The 16,980-nt window shown below is 40.5% G+C and overlaps 3 protein-coding genes and 1 long non-coding RNA gene across 5 annotated transcripts in view; 2 read left to right on the top strand and 2 right to left on the bottom strand.

Moving 5' to 3' along the window:
- LOC308308325 overlaps positions 1-16,980 on the bottom strand; it is an 839,845-nt gene that overhangs the window by 523,528 nt on the left and 299,337 nt on the right. The gene's annotated exons all lie outside the window — the stretch shown is intronic.
- On the top strand, positions 1,055-2,125 carry cxcr2 (chemokine (C-X-C motif) receptor 2; the record flags this gene model as incomplete). The annotated part of the gene is made up of 1 exon (XM_080753477.1): positions 1,055-2,125. The coding sequence occupies one exon, from the start codon at positions 1,055-1,057 to the stop codon at positions 2,123-2,125; it is 1,071 nt and encodes a 356-aa protein (XP_080609603.1).
- On the top strand, positions 4,027-10,173 carry faima (Fas apoptotic inhibitory molecule a). Of its 2 annotated transcripts, none has more exons than XM_080753026.1 (5): positions 4,027-4,115; positions 5,210-5,340; positions 5,869-6,097; positions 8,200-8,249; positions 8,458-10,173. In XM_080753026.1, the coding sequence occupies exons 2-5, from the start codon at positions 5,227-5,229 to the stop codon at positions 8,605-8,607; spliced, it is 543 nt and encodes a 180-aa protein (XP_080609152.1). In that variant the 5' UTR covers positions 4,027-4,115; positions 5,210-5,226; the 3' UTR covers positions 8,608-10,173. The 2 variants fall into 2 exon arrangements, with proteins under 2 accessions (XP_080609152.1, XP_080609153.1); XM_080753027.1 differs by having other exon boundaries at positions 4,038-4,115; positions 5,207-5,340.
- parp9 (poly(ADP-ribose) polymerase family member 9) lies at positions 11,022-16,874 on the bottom strand. Its single transcript, XM_080753317.1, has 8 exons — positions 16,608-16,874; positions 14,074-15,009; positions 13,670-13,894; positions 13,291-13,506; positions 12,980-13,046; positions 12,391-12,866; positions 12,128-12,287; positions 11,022-11,953 (listed from the first exon to the last, which is right to left on the bottom strand). Exons 2-8 carry the CDS (start codon positions 14,986-14,988, stop codon positions 11,673-11,675), a joined length of 2,340 nt encoding a protein of 779 aa, XP_080609443.1. The 5' UTR covers positions 14,989-15,009; positions 16,608-16,874; the 3' UTR covers positions 11,022-11,672.

A 16,980-nucleotide genomic window follows, 5' to 3' on the forward strand; every position in this document is an offset into this window, starting at 1 on the left:
TCTCCATACTTTGACAGAAAAATACACTTTTTTATTTTTTATCTTTTCCGAAAAAAAAGCGTCGGATGTTCATACTTCGCTCCTGTTCGGAGGGTTCGGGGAAAAGCGTCACCACTCGTCTTCTTGTGAACCCGCTTCCTTGCCTTTACAAATTTATCTCGCAGGCTGAATATAGTATAGTTAATAACCTATACTGTGGATCATTTTGGTGAGGGGTCCGGGGGTCCTCCCCCAGAAAAAAAATTAAAAGAGTAGATGTTATTTCCTGTATTCTGTTGCATTTTACAGGGAGTTTGATACGACGCATCTAATCAATTTTAAGCCCTTTTTTGTTGCTCAAATCGCGGCCGAAGTTGACGCAGTTTTCCACTTTGTGACGGCTGGTGATATGACGGCGTGAGAAATACAATGTGTGTAGGGGTGTACAGTAGGGAAGGGTGGTGACGGGGGTCGGAGACACACACGTGATCCAACCGACCAATCACGTTTGCCGTTTCACCGAACCTGATTTCGGCGAGTGACAACATCTTGTTGTGCAAATTTCAGAACTATTGTTCGGAGAAAAAGCATTCCAGAACTTTCGAGGAATTACATTTTATAGTTGAAAAGGACCTTTTGACCGAAAACGGCGGTTTCGGTCAAAGTATGGACAGGCCTTAAGCATGCATGTCTGGGGTCTCACAGCAGTTGGTTCCAACTTTTGCAGGCTGATAGCTCAGATTTTTGCCTATGTTCTTAGCTGCTTCCCCTTCCATTACTGTACTTGCACAATGTACAGTTGTATGAAACAACATTTTTTTTGTAGAACCGCGGTCCAAACATTATGCCCATATCTCCATATACATGGATCTCCATATATAGGTATCAGGGATCTCCATATATGGGTAACTGGCCCAATATATATAATAATGAATTCCGTCCTGTGCAAATTCCGTCCTGTGCAAGGGCGAGGTCGCTTCTCGCCCTTAGGCGTCTTACTGGTTAATTCTACTGCTGTTACTACTTCTGCATTCAATGTTATTATTTTATTCTTATTCTAAGGAAGTTTCTGCCAATGGGCTCGGAGGAATACTACTACTACATTGACTACGAGTCCAATGCAACCGATTCACCTGCAGAGGAATTGGCTGCCCCCTGCGACCTATCCATCTGGGACTTGAGCAGCGTGGCCCTGACCATCACCTACGTTGTGGTGTTTGTCCTCAGCATGCTAGGAAACAGTGTGGTTGTGTATGTGGTCTGCTCCATGGGGAAGCAGCGTAGAACCTCCACAGATATCTACCTGACGCACCTGGCCCTGGCAGACCTCCTATTCTGCCTAACACTCCCTTTCTGGGCCGTCTATGTTCATTCTGGCTGGGTTTTCGGCGACGTCCTATGCAAGCTCCTGACAGGCCTCCAGGAAGCTTCGACCTACGGGGGCGTCTTTTTGCTGGCTTGCATCAGCGTGGACCGCTACTTTGCCATCGTGAAGGCAACGCAGCTCCTGCCTCAGAGGCGTCATCTGGTGGGGCTGGTTTGTGGCGTGGTGTGGCTGGCGGCGGGCCTGCTCTCCTTGCCAGTGGCACTTCAGAGGGAGGTCATGATGTGGGACGACGGGCATCAGATTTGCTACGAAAACCTCACGGGTGGAAGCAACGATCGGTGGCGAATTAGTGTGCGCGTCATGCGTCACACGCTGGGCTTCTTCCTGCCGCTGGCGGTGATGGTCTTCTGCTACGGCAACACGGTGGGGACCCTGCTTCGCGCGCGTACCATGCAAAAGCAGAAGGCCATGCGCGTCATCCTAGCCGTGGTACTGGCGTTTGTTCTGTGCTGGCTCCCACACAACATCACCGTCCTGATAGACACGCTCCTGCGGGGAGGATCACTCGGGTCGGAGTCGTGCGACATTCACAACAGAGTGGACGTGGTCCTGTATGTGACCCAGGTGATGGCCTTCACACATTGTGCAGTGAACCCTGTGCTGTACGCCTTCGTCGGCCAGAAATTCCGGAACCATCTGCTGGAGGCTCTCTGCAAACATGGCCTGGTCAGCAAGAGGCTCCTGGTGGCTTATAAGAAGAAGGGCTCTGTGGGTAGCACAGGAAGCCTCGGGTCTAGGAACACATCTGTTACACTGTAAATCACTGGTTCCCAAACACTGGGCCCAAACACATTTTTTTGTTTCCTATATTTCGTTTTTATTTATTATTATTTCAACACATTTTCAAAAAACAAGATTTTCATGAATTAAAAATGAATCTATGTTTTTTTTATATAAGTAATTTAATTAAAATAAAGCATTGTTTTAAAGAAATTCCATAAATTAGAAAACAAATGTTTAATAGCCGATCTACAACCCATTGTAAACTTGTAGATCTGCTATTTTCACTAGTTTGGTCCCAGGCAAACGTCTCATTTCTCTTTTGGGTTTCGAGCTGAAAGTTTAAGGAACCACTGCTGTAAATGACCAATTAGTTGATGGGCATCTTTTGCTAGTACATTAGGTTATCCATTGCTCAGCTTTTGTTACATATCAAATATATGACTCACTATGTTGATTGTTCTGAACTGGTTTTGCACTATGGGGTCTGGATCTGGTCAGTGAAATTGTAACAGAATGTGCAAAATAAATAAGGAGTGAGCAGCACACTTGTTATCTTAATGAAAAAGAAAAAAAGAAGATTTTTTTTTTTACATTTTTGTATCATTCACTGGAGGTGAAGTGTGCAGCACATGCATTCCATTCTTTTAGTTTCTGACTTTTGCCAGCATCTCATCAACACAGGCTGTGTGCTATCAAGATTGTATGCATTCAAGATTCACAATTTCTATCATTACATCTTGTGTACATATTAAGAGTGCAATTATGTTGTTGCGGTACAGAATTAATAATAAACAATAACAAAGTTATAAATATCTATTTACATGTTACATGTGGTTAAAATGCCTCCATAATAACCTTTCTTCATCTGCAAACATGAGTTCACATGTCACTCAGGTCATTTGTAAAACAGTTTTTTTTTTGTCTTTCTTTTCGAACAATAATCAGATTTTTTGATCTCTCAAAACCAGGAAGTGGTGAATTTGACTTTTCTCTATGTTCATAAATGGCTGCATGCACACAGTCTCTTTTATAATGTTTTTATGTTAGGATTTGCTTGAGTGTATGGTGAAATATATGGTTTTCCTGAGTTATGGAAGGTGTTGACTGGATTTATTCAACAATTTGTTCAGTCCAAAGCACAAATAATCAATTTCAAATAAAACCAATAGAATTCAAATAAAAAAAGATTACCACAACTCAGGCGCAATCAATGCGGTGTCTACCATTAGCTAATTTTCAAACCTGCACCTATAGAGGGTGCTGCAGCTACTGAGCTACTCTTTGTATTTTACCTTGTTTTGTATTCTTCTCTATTCCAGTAGTTAGTCTAATTTAATAATGTCTATAGTTCCTTTGCACTTCATCTTAGGGTGTTTTTGTGAAAGAAACACAGAACACTTGTTATTACTTGCCTAATACATAGTATAACCTTTATTTGTAAGTAATAATGTGAATATTTCAGTGAAATTTGTTACATTTTAACACGCTGTGAGCTTTTAGATCAGCTATTTCACTTATTCTTATACATTTGTGTTCTAATTTATGGAATTTCTTAGATTTCTTCGTGAAATTACTGAAAAAATATATTGAATTTCGTTTTTTAAAAACATGAGAAAAGAAATAGCTTTTTTCAGGAATGCTTTTTGAAAAATATTTTGAATAATAAACAAAATAGGGAACACAAAATTAAGAGACCCATACAAATCTGTCTGCGTGCGACCCACAGATGGGTCCTGAGTCTGACTCCTGGCCAACTCTTTGGGGAACAGTGTCCTACTACAGTAGGCCTGGCTATATGCATAATAAAAACGTTATAAATAATGGTTTGACCTATGGTATATGATTTGACTCTTTGGCTTAATGACTCCACCAGTGGGCGTCGCTAGAAATCTCATGTTACCATAGTAACAGCAAAGCCTACGTTGTTTGGCTAAAGAAAGCTACATACCATTTAGAGGACCGACCGCTGTTCTAAACGTATTTGTTTTAAACTAATCGAGTGGACTGACTTCACTAATCCACTAAGGTAATTGCAAAGACATTGAAATGCTAGTTTGCGTGCCAGGGTTAACAACAGTTAACAGTGTGTAGTTAGTTAGCCAGAGGCTAGGTTGAGCTACTAGTAGCTACAGTAAGCGGAACCTTGGTAAACACGGCGATGTCCGGTTCAGGGATTTCAAAAATAAAAGCACTGCTGCGCTAATCTGCGGCTACTTACTTCATGTTGTATGCAAGACACGGACACCGGAAAGTGCATGGTGGGCCAAGGGTGCTCTAATGCTGCCTGTCTATGTCTGTCAGACCTAACGAAATCTCTGCACATTTAATCTATTCGATTCAAACATAATAAATGTAGCGTTTCTTTTGCTCCCTTTTAACATGACCAACCTTACAGAACTACTCTAGATAGTTAGAGCAGCCTCTGCTATTAGAGGGCAGGCTGGATTTATAGTGAAAGGCAGTATACAAATGGACTAAAACATTGATTAAAAAGAAACGTAGGCTATTATTTAAAGAAACTGGAAGCTGGTTACAACCAGCGTTTTCTTTTTAAAGAGTACAGCTTACCATGGCATTTAACAAATCAACTAGTTATTATGCACGTAGGCTACTGATGTAAAAGGTAGCCTACTCACATTTTGACTCAATTAAAAGTATCAATACTGGCACTGCAACGTAGAAATACTCTGCTATAAGTAAAAGTGCAGTAATCTAAATTTACTTATTAAAAGTACCCATTTTGCAATTTCAAGTTTTTAAATACAAATCATTTGAAAATAGCAGATCTACAATCTCACTGTCACAATGCATTGCATCGCTTGTATAGGCTATTTTCAAATGGCCAAACTGTATATAGGGTTGAAGTGGTTAATGTATGTTTTGTAATAATAAGCAAAATCTACAAAGTAACTATTGTATCTAAAGTTTTCGAAAAATTGTAGCGAGGTAAAAATACAATATTTGGATCTGAGATGCAGTGGAGTAGAAGTAAAAGTATTGGAAATTGGAAATACTCAAGTATTTAAGTACAGTATAATAAATGTACACGTTTACACCATTGGTTGTTGTGCACATAGTTGTATTAGTGTGTGTGCGTGTGTCTGGTGTCTACCCAAGCAGGTGTTGGAGGGCTCGGGATGTCTAACGACCTGGTTGGCGTGTGGGAGGTGGCTCTGAGTGACGGAGTGCATCGCATAGAGTTTGAACATGGCACAACCACTGGGAAGAGGGTCATCCATGTTGATGGAAAGGTACATTAGTCTTCAATAAGTTGTCAGACCAAACCAAACCATGCGCCAGCGTCAGTCAGTCTCATGCCAGTGGCAGTATAGCCTATGGGCCACTGAATCTCTTTTGTTGAGTTAAAGGTGGTTGAATGTGATTTCTTGGTTAAAAGAAGTTGTTTTTATTTTGTTCCGCAGCAGGAGTTTCCCCATCTCTCTTTTATAGTAGTAAACTTAAAGTACATTTTCAGGGGTGACGCCAGTCTCATCCAATCTAATCCCCAGAAGTCATTTCTTTCTCCACTAGGTACAGTACATCCAATCGGGAGATCAGGAGAGAGAACCAGATTTGTATGCTCATTCTTTTGTTTCATCAGTACAAATTTCACTTGGAGTTTTTCTCCTGTTTGGATTAAATTGGTATTCCTATTTACTAAACCGCTGAAGAGAAGGGGAGACCCCTGTTAATGAAGAAACACTTTATAGCAATGTATTTGTAGAATCGACCTCGGGTCTTAACAAAAGCTTTCGGGCCACATTGATGTTGTGTAACAGGAACTCATTCGGAGGGACTGGATGTTCAAGCTTGTGGGTAAGGAGACCTTCAACGTGGGCAACGCAGACACCAAGGCAACCATCAACATCGATGCGGTGAGCGGCTTTGCATATGAATACACCTTGGAGATCAACGGGAAAAGCCTGAAGAAGTACATGGAGAACCGGTCAAAGGTCACCAGTACCTGGGTGCTCAACTTGGACGGTATCGACTGTAGGGTGGTCCTGGGTAAGCATGTCTGGGTTTGTATGTTCATTCTACACATCATGCACACCTGGGCTGTTTTTCCTCCTATGGGGAACAGTAAGCATGAATCGTCATCCAGCTACTGAGAGACGTGGTTTTGACTTGAGTCTGTCAGCCGTGGTGACTGGATTTAGTCATTCAAAATATATGAATCAGTGTTCTCGCAGTCGTCCAATGCAGGGGCGTCTTCAGCAAAATGAGGAACCACTTTAACCCTATTTTATGAATCAGATCTAGAAGCTTACAAAACGTTGCAATGCGTTGTAAGCTCGTAGATCGGATATTTTTGAAACTTTTAGGCAGATTGTGACTGATTTGAATAATGTAGCAAATATTTTCAAGACCATGGCCAAATATACATCAGTTTGGGGGTCCTTGACATGAAAATGTTTGCAAACCACTGGAGTAGAGAACCTGCATAGTGATGACTACCCACTGATGTTGGCACTGATGTAAAGTCAATGTTTAGGCTAATCTCTTTAGCAGCTTAAAGCCCAGGCCTTTACCATGTTCACCTTGGTTCAGTCCCTGTGAGTATAGTAACAGACATTATACTGATGATCTGATCACATAACCTGGCTTGTAATAAATAGACTTATGACTGTGCTAAATCAATCTACAGTAATGAACAGTGTAATTGCTTTCTGTGTAGCCTGTATGCACAGTTTATGATAAACACATTCACTGGCAGTGTTTAAGGTAGGGCCGGACGATATGGACAAGATCAAATAGAACTATATTTTTGACCAAATAGTAATACCTTGAACAATACACAACAATATTGGAGGAGGGCTATTGGTGCTTTCACAAAACATTTTCACAATAAGATTTTTGATAATTAATAATCATTCATACCTACACGTATATAATAAATATGTGGGTAAAGGCAAATACTAGAACGGCTATGCAGGCACCTTCAGGAGCTGATGATGGAATATTCACATATTGCTTGCCTGCACAGCAACGACCGAGTATTTCCCGGTGAACCTAAGCGCAACGGTGGCTTGGGAGTGTGGGGAACACGCACCACTGACTATTGCTGATGATGGAGAGGTTATAGCTTAGCCTTTTTATGTATTGAGAATGAGAGGCACTCTTGCCGATTTAGTAGACTCGTCGCCAATTGCAAGATATTTAAAAGTTATTTGGGGCCATGATGATATCCTTTTCTTCCCACAACTAGACTAAGGATTTACATTGTCTGTGTTATTGTTTACAACCACAATTATTCACGTGTGGCAAGATCGCGGTTCACTAGTTTTTAGTAGGCTATAGTGTAGGCTTAGAAGCCTTTTCAGAAGTTAATGTTTTCCATTTAATGATTTCCTTTATCCTCATCTAATCTTGCGCTAATGCACGCAACTGTATTCGCCAGGTTTTAAGGCTTAGTAGGCTTTACAGAAGTTAATTTAATGTTTTCCATTTAATGATTTCCTTTATCGACATCTTGTGTTAATGCACGCAACTGTATTCGGCAGGTTTTAAGGTCTTATTTTAGTTGTTTCTCATAAGCTCGCGACCCTCCTTGCCCATCAGCCCCCACCTTTGCGCACAAGTTCACCGGGAAATACGCGGTCGCTGCACAGCATCTGTCAGGTGTGTTGGAGAAGAACATTCAGCCCACTAATGAGGAAAGGACTCCCACTTAACCTGGTGATTGTCTGCATATCTGATTGATTGATTGATTCAATGCTTCACAGTTTGCAAAAACAAGCACAGGAAAGTACAATTCAATACAAGGTCTGCTAAGAGTATTTTAAACACAATGAAGCACTATGGCTTGTTTCCATTTGTACTCAAAGCTGTACAAAGCTGTCACGAAACTCACATTGACCTTAAGATATTTGCTTAAAGTAACAATGCAAATGCAGAGTTATGATCAGTGCCCAGCATCTTGGACAGTCACAATTAGAACTAGGCTGCTACACTATTACTACTATAACTACTATACGCGGATGAGGTAAAAGTCTTTTATGTCCATGCCAAAGTAGTACATGAGCAACAATAACTTAAATTGTTGTTTATATATCCTGTGGTGTTCTCATTGTCTGTTATTAACTGAATTTATCCTTTTCTTTTCACAGAGAAAGATACTATGGATATTTGGTGTAATGGGCAAAAGATGGAGACTGCGGTAAGTGTGAGACTTGAGTGTGACTTTGAATTTTTACTTCTGTGTAATTGTCAGTTTAGGAATTCATACATTTTATTCCTACAGGATGAAAATATGCCAAATCAGGCTCTGCTGATCTGGATCTTATAATAAAATACTCTAGAGAACTTGGAGAACCTGGAGGACAATACTATCAGAAGTTAATTATTTTTCTTACCCGTTTCTAAAGGGGGAGTTTGTGGAAGACGGCACTGAGACGCACTTCACCCTCGGCAACCACGACTGCTGCATCAAGGCTGTCAGCAGTGGAAAGAGGCGAGACGGCATCATCCACACACTGCTTGTAGATGGCACGGAGATAGCTGAATGCACTGAGTGACAGTGTGGGTGTGCCCATGCATGTGTGCTTACTGCTTACATTCATGCAAAAGGAGACACTGGTTTGTGTGAATGTCCGTGTATGTATGTACTGTATGTCTTTCAAGTAGGGATGGGCCGATATGTGATATTATCGTTTATCGTGATAAAAAAACACTCATGATAATCGTATCGCGAAGATTTAATTTATCGTGATATCGTGCTCCGTCATGCACTGGGATCAATTCATCTTTTATTTGCTGAGCTGCATATCCGGTAACTTAAACCCTCTATAATTGGTAAAAGGTACTTATAATATACGTACTTGATACAGTCTTTTTTTCACTCTCCATCACATTTTTTGGCAAATGTTCAACCCCAGGATAATGGATTCTTATTATCGCGATAATAATCGAGATTTATTTTTTCACAATAATCGTGATATGACATTTTCATATCGTCCCATCCCTACTTTCAAGATGTCTCGTTTGAATCAGGGACCAGCTGACTAAGACTGTTCTCCCAAGTTTTGATCACCCTGTAGACAATATGCCTTCCGGTTGGTTCTAGCGGAAGTGGCGAAAGTCCTGCGTTTAACGGAAGTTACGTCATGCGTTGCAGTCTTCCGGTGAAATTCTCACGGCGGAAGTTGAACGCTTTCTGCCTTATATTGTCACCAGGCTTTTCACTTCGCAGATGAGTAAGCCTGGCTACGTGAGGCTACGTTTTGATAAGTATTCTGAAGAAGTAAGGGCAGCCATAGACCAGTATGCGTTGCTATTATATTTAATATTCCAGTATCTGGTGCTCCGGTGGCACAGTCTAGAGATTCAATCAAATCCACCGCGGTGCACCCAGCTGAGCATCTATCTATATACTGTACCAACACAATTGGCTGTAGAGTGATTTTGTATCATTGCACTAGACACTCCAGCGGGCTGGAGTGCTTGTCAGCGTGTTGAATGGAGGACAGAGATAGCAGTGTGAACAGAAATGTGTGGGGAGGGTAAATTGGCATTTAACTAAACCGAAAGAAAAAAGGGTGGATAATAATTAGCTACAGTTAAAAAATAAATTATATATATATATATATATATATATATACGGTATATAGGGCAGGACCTGCACATTTCATGAGGACGGCCAGTCATAGTTTTATAGTTTCAGATCTGACAGCCTAGTTCAACTACACTGCTGACTGATCCTTGAACAGCATTGTTGACACGAGTACATGTATTTTTGTATGATTAATATAGCTGACAGATATTGCAATAATGTGGCACGGTTTGCTTTTAGTAGGCAGATGTGGTAGTTGCGTCAAAACACGTTCCTGAGTGCATAGTCTGTAAATGTACAGATGCTCAAGTCAAAATGTGTTGTCATCCTACAGTTTGATAGAATGTCAGACTCATTCTGACAGCAATGGCAGGTAGGGTACACCCGGAAAAAGAAAAGGGATCCCTTTCCATTTAAACACCCCGTCACCATGGAACCATCATTGGCATTCTGTTATGTTTATGCTTTTATGTTCTTTTATGGATCTGGTTATTAGATGAAAAAAATCATCATGAATGGACCTAATAGAATTTCAAAAGGAAAGATCAGTTGTGGCAACGTTGCCGACAGAAAATATTCTTGGTTTACATTTCACACAGATGAAAGCTTATGTTGTACATTGATTTGGGATGACAGGCAGTGGCACTATTCATCAATTGACTGTAGTGACATTTCTTAAGTTTTGGACATCGCATTGTAGTTTTCCTAAAAACAATGCTATATACATTTTATATCCAAGTGCTTAATGTTTATTATGTACACGTATGTATATTTTACTTTGACAGATATTGTTTGTAAAAATGTATAGTATTGACCTTGGTAAAATGTTCTTTTATTAAAAGTATACAGATCTTTGCACAATGCGTAAATATCTGACTCCAATACCAGTTTAGTATGTACTTTAAATCAGTGTTTCTCAAACGTTCAAATTTCAAGGTCTCCCCTTAAAGTTGACAGTATACAAATAGAACCAAATTAGCCTGTTTGCTTCCATTTACCCTGTCAGACTTGTATGGGCCAATTGACTTGTATGGGCCAATTTAGACACCCTAAAGGAACCCACAGTCCACTTTGAGAAACACTGCTTTAAATAATAAGATATTCTATTTTCAGTCCACTCATTAACACAGGTTGTTGACTACTCAAACCCTTGAACATTAATGGAGAAGCTACTAGGTTTCTTGTAGTTGTGATAATGCTGCTGAAATGATTGTGGTATAATTAATACCACAGGTCAATATTGTAGCATTGTGACACTCGGAGCTAATGGTGTTGTTTTAAGCAACAGCAGTAGTCAGACCTGTTAAGAGAGTATGTTTGTTACTGCATTTCCTTTAGACTGGTTATTCTACATACTTGAAACAAACAGGAAAACTGACATTCAAACTGCAATCATTTTATTTTTTTGTCACTATTCAGTTTGGTACACAATTGGCCATTGTCAGGTTACACATTTAGTCATGACTTGCATTATTATGTTCTGTTACAATCTCAGTACGTCATACTCTTAACAAAAAACACCAAAATCACTCCTATCATTTCCCGGAAACAGGCACTGGACAAAGTTATTGCCTTTCTCTGAAGGCACTTTAGGAGAAAACTAAAGTCACAGAGTACTACTGAATCAGTAGATATTGCATATTGATAAGGATTTACTTGTACAGAATTCAATGACGACCTTTTAAATCAAACCCATAAAGTAAAAGTGTATAGAACAATAAGATGTTATAAAATATATAAACGTAGTGCCTTAGGCCTAACCTATAGAATAGGGCTAAATCAGAAATTAGCCTACAAAACAAATATGTTGCTACATACTGTACATGTACTGTAAGCCCCTCCCAAACAGCAAAATGTGTTCCCGGCCTGAATGGGTTAAGATGGGATGATTAGCCAGAAACCAATAATTAAAAGTAAATGAATTAACTATCAGTACAAGATCACAGAAATCTGATTTTTACTTTTTATCTAGAAAAAGATAGAATGGGGGGGGGGGGGGGAGACACCAACATATTCTCTTCCTTACAGTAGTTACTGAGATTTTTTGCAGATAATGATGTACTCTGGCAAAGCTTGGTGACCATTGAAAATGACAGATACATCCCTTCCTCCACTTAGACTGTCAAAGCGAACAAGTGGATCATCTTTGATGGGAGGTGGCACAATCAAACCTGGTGCACCCAGGTCAGATTTCCCGGTCAACACCTGGGCCTCCACAAAGTACAGATACTTCTCGTTTTCCAAGTGTTTCCACACTTCCATGGCCTCCTTCACTTTGCCCGTGAAGTAAATGCCATCTCCATACTGTGGGTCTGTGCATGGAAGATTTGTATTTATTTGTGTACCCCATCTGTTTATTTTGTATCCATCATTTCACATTTCACACATTAGAACATGACAGGTTATTACAAAAATGTACTTAATAATTATGTCGCCTACATTATGTCGCCTACATTATGTAATTTGGAAAAGATTCATAAACATACCGTCAGGTGGCGCAATCTCCCTCTGGAATCCAACATGGCTGACCATGTTGCAGAACTGCACACGTATGCGTTGGTACATTCGTCGAGGTTTTGTAGACTGTAGCTGTTTTCCCTTCAGGTCAAACAGCTGCTTCAGAGCAGGGTTCTCCACTCGGTCAACCTAACAAAAAAACAGACAATAAATAAATTAAATATATCTTTGGTGTTTGCTTAGTTTATGGTGGCTGAAATAAAGACATATACTTTGTTGACCTCTATCTTACCCTGACCACTTTCAGCCCAACAGAGTTCATGTCATCTCTGCCCCGGAACTCCTTACTGGACTTCTCACATGGCTTTCTTTCATAGGACACCTTGGTAGTGGCCGTCAGGGGCATCGAACCCACTTCCTCGTCGACAAAGTCCTTCTGGACGTTGCAGAGCATGGCTTCCACTAGCAATGCACCAACTCTGACATCTGCATTTGATTCCGCGTTCACCGTTATGCCAGCATGACCTTTGTCAAAAAACTCCTTCATAGAGACACCCGGTTTGGCTTCATGGTGCAACTTTTGGAATTCTTCCTCCCCAAAGAACTGGAGGAAGTTGTTGAGCACAACGATAGAGCCAGAGGAATCGAAGAGACGGTATTCCAGCCATTGTTTGGCTTCCTGCGTAGCTTCATCAGACCCGGTCAGCCTGATATGTGGACTGGGGGTCCCGCTACGATGTGCCTGACTGACATTGCTGCGCTCAAATCCTTACCAAAAGCATACATGGAAAATACAATTACTTCTGCATGTTGTAATTGTCATTTACTTTCCAATACGGAATATGGCATAATATGACACGTTAGTTTTAACATATTCTTACCTTGTGAAGAGCTAGAGGGGGAATCAGATGTCATGCCTTGGTAAGATCTCAGCTGAGCCTCAAAGGCCTAGAAAGTGGGTTGTATATTTATTTTCTATTAGACATAATGAAATGGAATGGTATACAGTATGATGTACCTCTCTTTGACTCAAGTGTATTCATACATACTTTTGTGTGTGCTCGGGGGGTAAAAAAAAACAAGTATTTTTTATTCATAGAGGGAACAATTTGCCATCAACTGCAGCCTATTATTGACCACACAATACATTTGGAAATGAGCATCATTCATTAACATTAGTCTAACCGTTTACCTTAAATGTCTCATTGTCAGAAGGGAAAATGACAATGTGAATTTCCATCTTAACTTGGTGTTGGTAGGCGAAGTTAACCATTTCATCTGTCATGATCTTGGCTACCTCACTACGACTGAACCCCAGGACACCAGTACCAATGGCTGGAAAGGAGATTGATCGGTGGGGCCTTGATTCTACCAGACTTAAGCAGTGCATTATTGCCGTGCCAAGAATCTGAAATGAAGTGTATAAATAATCAATAAACCAGGGAGACAGAGACGGCTTGATTAACATTTGTAGGTATGCACACTGTAACTGGTATAGGCCTACATTTGACATTAGCATTTAATTTAAGCCAGTTGCTGCAATATGAAGGAAACGTTAACTCATGCTGTACCTGGTGTGCTGATGAATCCCCTTTATTAGCACACAATGTGTGAAACACCTCTTTACAATGTAGATTGTATGCCCTAGTCGGTATGACTGTTGCCTGCAGGGAATAACTTTTATATTGGTTGATTTCAGTTTGCATCATGTATCCAGCCTTTTCTGATATAGCTTTGGAGATCTGACCCTCGTACAGATTGAGATTTGCTGACGTAGTGTTCACGATGACATCTGTCTGAAAGGGAGACGAAAAAAATAATAATATTAATTGTACAAACATGTAGTACTGATTAACAGTCCTCCTAAACCAAATCATCATATCATATCAAACCAAAACTCAAAAGTCTACACTAAGTTGCTTATTGTTTTATCCAAAATATAGTTTCTTCCATTTTCTTCCTTATGCATTCCTACCTGTTGTTCCTCAATCCTACCCTTCTTCAGGGTAATGGTGACATTGTTAACTTGAACAGTGGTTGTTGAGGTGTTGGGGGCAGCATGTCCATAGCTCCCAGCTGCGTGGCTGTATGATTTACTTGTGGAGGCAGCATGTCCATGGCTCCCCTGGCTGGATGATTGAGTTGTGGAGGCAAGGGTCTGACAGGCTCTTTGCATTTCCCTGACAGAAGGATCATCATGGTTCACCAGTTTGATCTCACATAGTACATGTTTCTTTGCTTGGTATTTCTTGTCATGATATTCTTTCAGTGTTGACACCATTACGTCTGCACATAGTGGCAGGGGGAAGTTGAACAGGCCAGAACTCAGAGCAGGAATTGCGACAGTCTGCAGATTATGTTTCTCCGCTTGTTCAAGGATGCTGATCACTGCCTTTCTCAGTTTGGGCTCAGCTTGAGAAACCATGGCTCTAGTTGGGTTTGGTGATAGATGTGGGCCCACAGCATGAATGATCCTACGGCACTGTAGGGTTCCACCAGCATTACCGACAACTGCTTCGCCTGTTTGCAATTTACCCTTCTGTTTGATGTATTTATCACTCTCTCTTTGGAACTCTGGGCCAGCGGCTTTGGACAGTGCAAGTGCAAGACCACCACCATGTTGCAGTTGGCCGTTAGCGGCATTGACCACAGCATCCACTGGGAAGCTGGTGAGATCAGCTTTCCATACAGACACCTTCAGGCCCTTCTGCAGCACAACAGAAAACTTCTCGTCGGGGACAATGCTGGGAGGGTTCATACTTGAACCCACATGATGGAAATCAGCATTACATCCAAATTTGCTTTTGACTATCTCTTTCAGATGAAGTCCATAATCTTTCACAATGTTAATTGAGTCTCCATGAAGTAGTACATCTAATTGGCTGGCCATGGCTTCATCCACGATATCAATCTATAGAGAAAGGCAGTGTATTGGTCAATAAGGTAATCATAAATAAATATGCAAATATATATAAGTACCATGGTGTAAAGTAGGGATGTTATGTCTGATGCTTGACCTCAAAACACATCCACACAAAAACCTGAAACAAAAGTGAAAGCACTCTACTTGTATTGTCCCTGTTTTGTTCTGTTGTTGTGCAGTTTTTATGATTCAGGCGTTGATACTAAGGGTTGCCCACCTGCCCCTGGCAGGTACATAAAACTTTCGGGCAGGTGGAGTTTGCTTTCAGCGCAAGTGCTCGTTTACGATGGGACGCAACCGCAAACACAACATGAGATATCTGTAAAGTAAACACCTGAACGTGGCCAGAGCGCTCCGTCTTTGGGTCTGTGGAATGTAAAATAAGAGCACTGTTTACCTATCTACCTAATACCTATATAATGTGCTGTTTTCAATATTGCTACTTAAAAAATATAAATAACAAGTGTTAACCCATAGTCATATTCATAGCTATATGCATATTTGCTATACCTATAGATATTTGGCATAGAAACTGAGGTATGGCATTCATTATCACACAGCCCCAGAAAGTAGTAGTAAAGTACATAAGTAGTAGCCTGCTTCGTTTGTTTATAACGCTAAATTCTTCCCTTTTCATGTTTACATTAATCAATTTATAGCAATGGTGGCAATGTGTTGTCTTACACTGGTGAATTCATTGCAGCCTGCAGCTACATGGTACCTTATTACACCAGTAGATGGCACCAGAGACTGAGCCGATAAGAAAAACAATCCCTCATGGTGACTGCATGATGTTTTAAACTTACAACAGATAACACTGTCTATCCACAGTTTTCCCAACACTTGACAATTCTTTTCTTTTTTTATAACTGTAACGTTAACAGAACAGAACAGGGGGAATTAAATAAGAGTCCCCACAGGATGTGTGTGTGTATAACTGTGTGTAAAACAAAGAAGACATAATTCACCTAAAGTTTCTGTAAACGACGTTAGCAGTAGGCTCACATTAATCGACTATAGGAAGCCCATTTTCAACTGTATATAGTTGTTTGTTTGCCACAACCCTCCGTCTGGCTTTACAATTACAACAACTAGGTCTACTAATCAGTGCTGTACAGTAACTAAGTACATGATTTACTCAAGTACTGTAGGCTACTTTAGGTACAATTTTATGATACTTTTACTTTACTGGAGTGTTTCCAATTACTTTTACTCCACTACATCTCAGAGGAAAATATTGTACTTTTACTCCACTACAATTATTAGAAAACTTTAGTTAGCTGTAGATTCGTATTATTATTACAAAATATATATTAACCACTTAAGGCTCAACTTTTGAAAATATTGTTTTTTCTATTTTCAAAAAATATTTTGAAAACTTAAAATGGGACATTCTGCATAATAATGAGTAGGCCTACTTTTACTTTAGGTACTCTAAGTACATTTTGATGCCAATACTCAAGTACATTTTGAATTCCAGAGTTTTACTTGTAACAGTCAGACACAGTCGTACTTCTACATTGCAGCATTGATACTTTTTAGTTACATTTTTAGTACTTTTTCCACCACTGACGATTTACACTTACCACCGCCGCCCGCGAGTGCTCGTGCCTGCAGCTCCCTGGACCCTGGTTGTCCCGCTGAAGGCGAAAACGAAAGTAGCCCAGTACTGACTGAGTTAATGTTTACCGATAAGCGCTGATAAAGCGCACTTTATCTTGTTTTACTTGCGCGATTTATAGCCTACCACTTCACCGTCGTTTCTCGTCTCCAAGTGATCAGAACAGACCAAGGATCAGAATAGACCAAGGATCAGGTGGCGAATCATCGTGACACCTTGATACTTTGGAACGGGGCAGGCTGTCAAAAAAAACGCCTGGTTTATTATACGTCGTCGTACGAGGGTCGTGCTCTCCGAAAATAGCCGATCTACAAGCTCACAGCTCACAGCGCCTGCGA

Source organism: Nannobrachium achirus (assembly GCF_963921795.1).
Source record: "Nannobrachium achirus genome assembly, chromosome: 22".
Lineage (NCBI taxonomy): Eukaryota > Metazoa > Chordata > Actinopteri > Myctophiformes > Myctophidae > Nannobrachium > Nannobrachium achirus.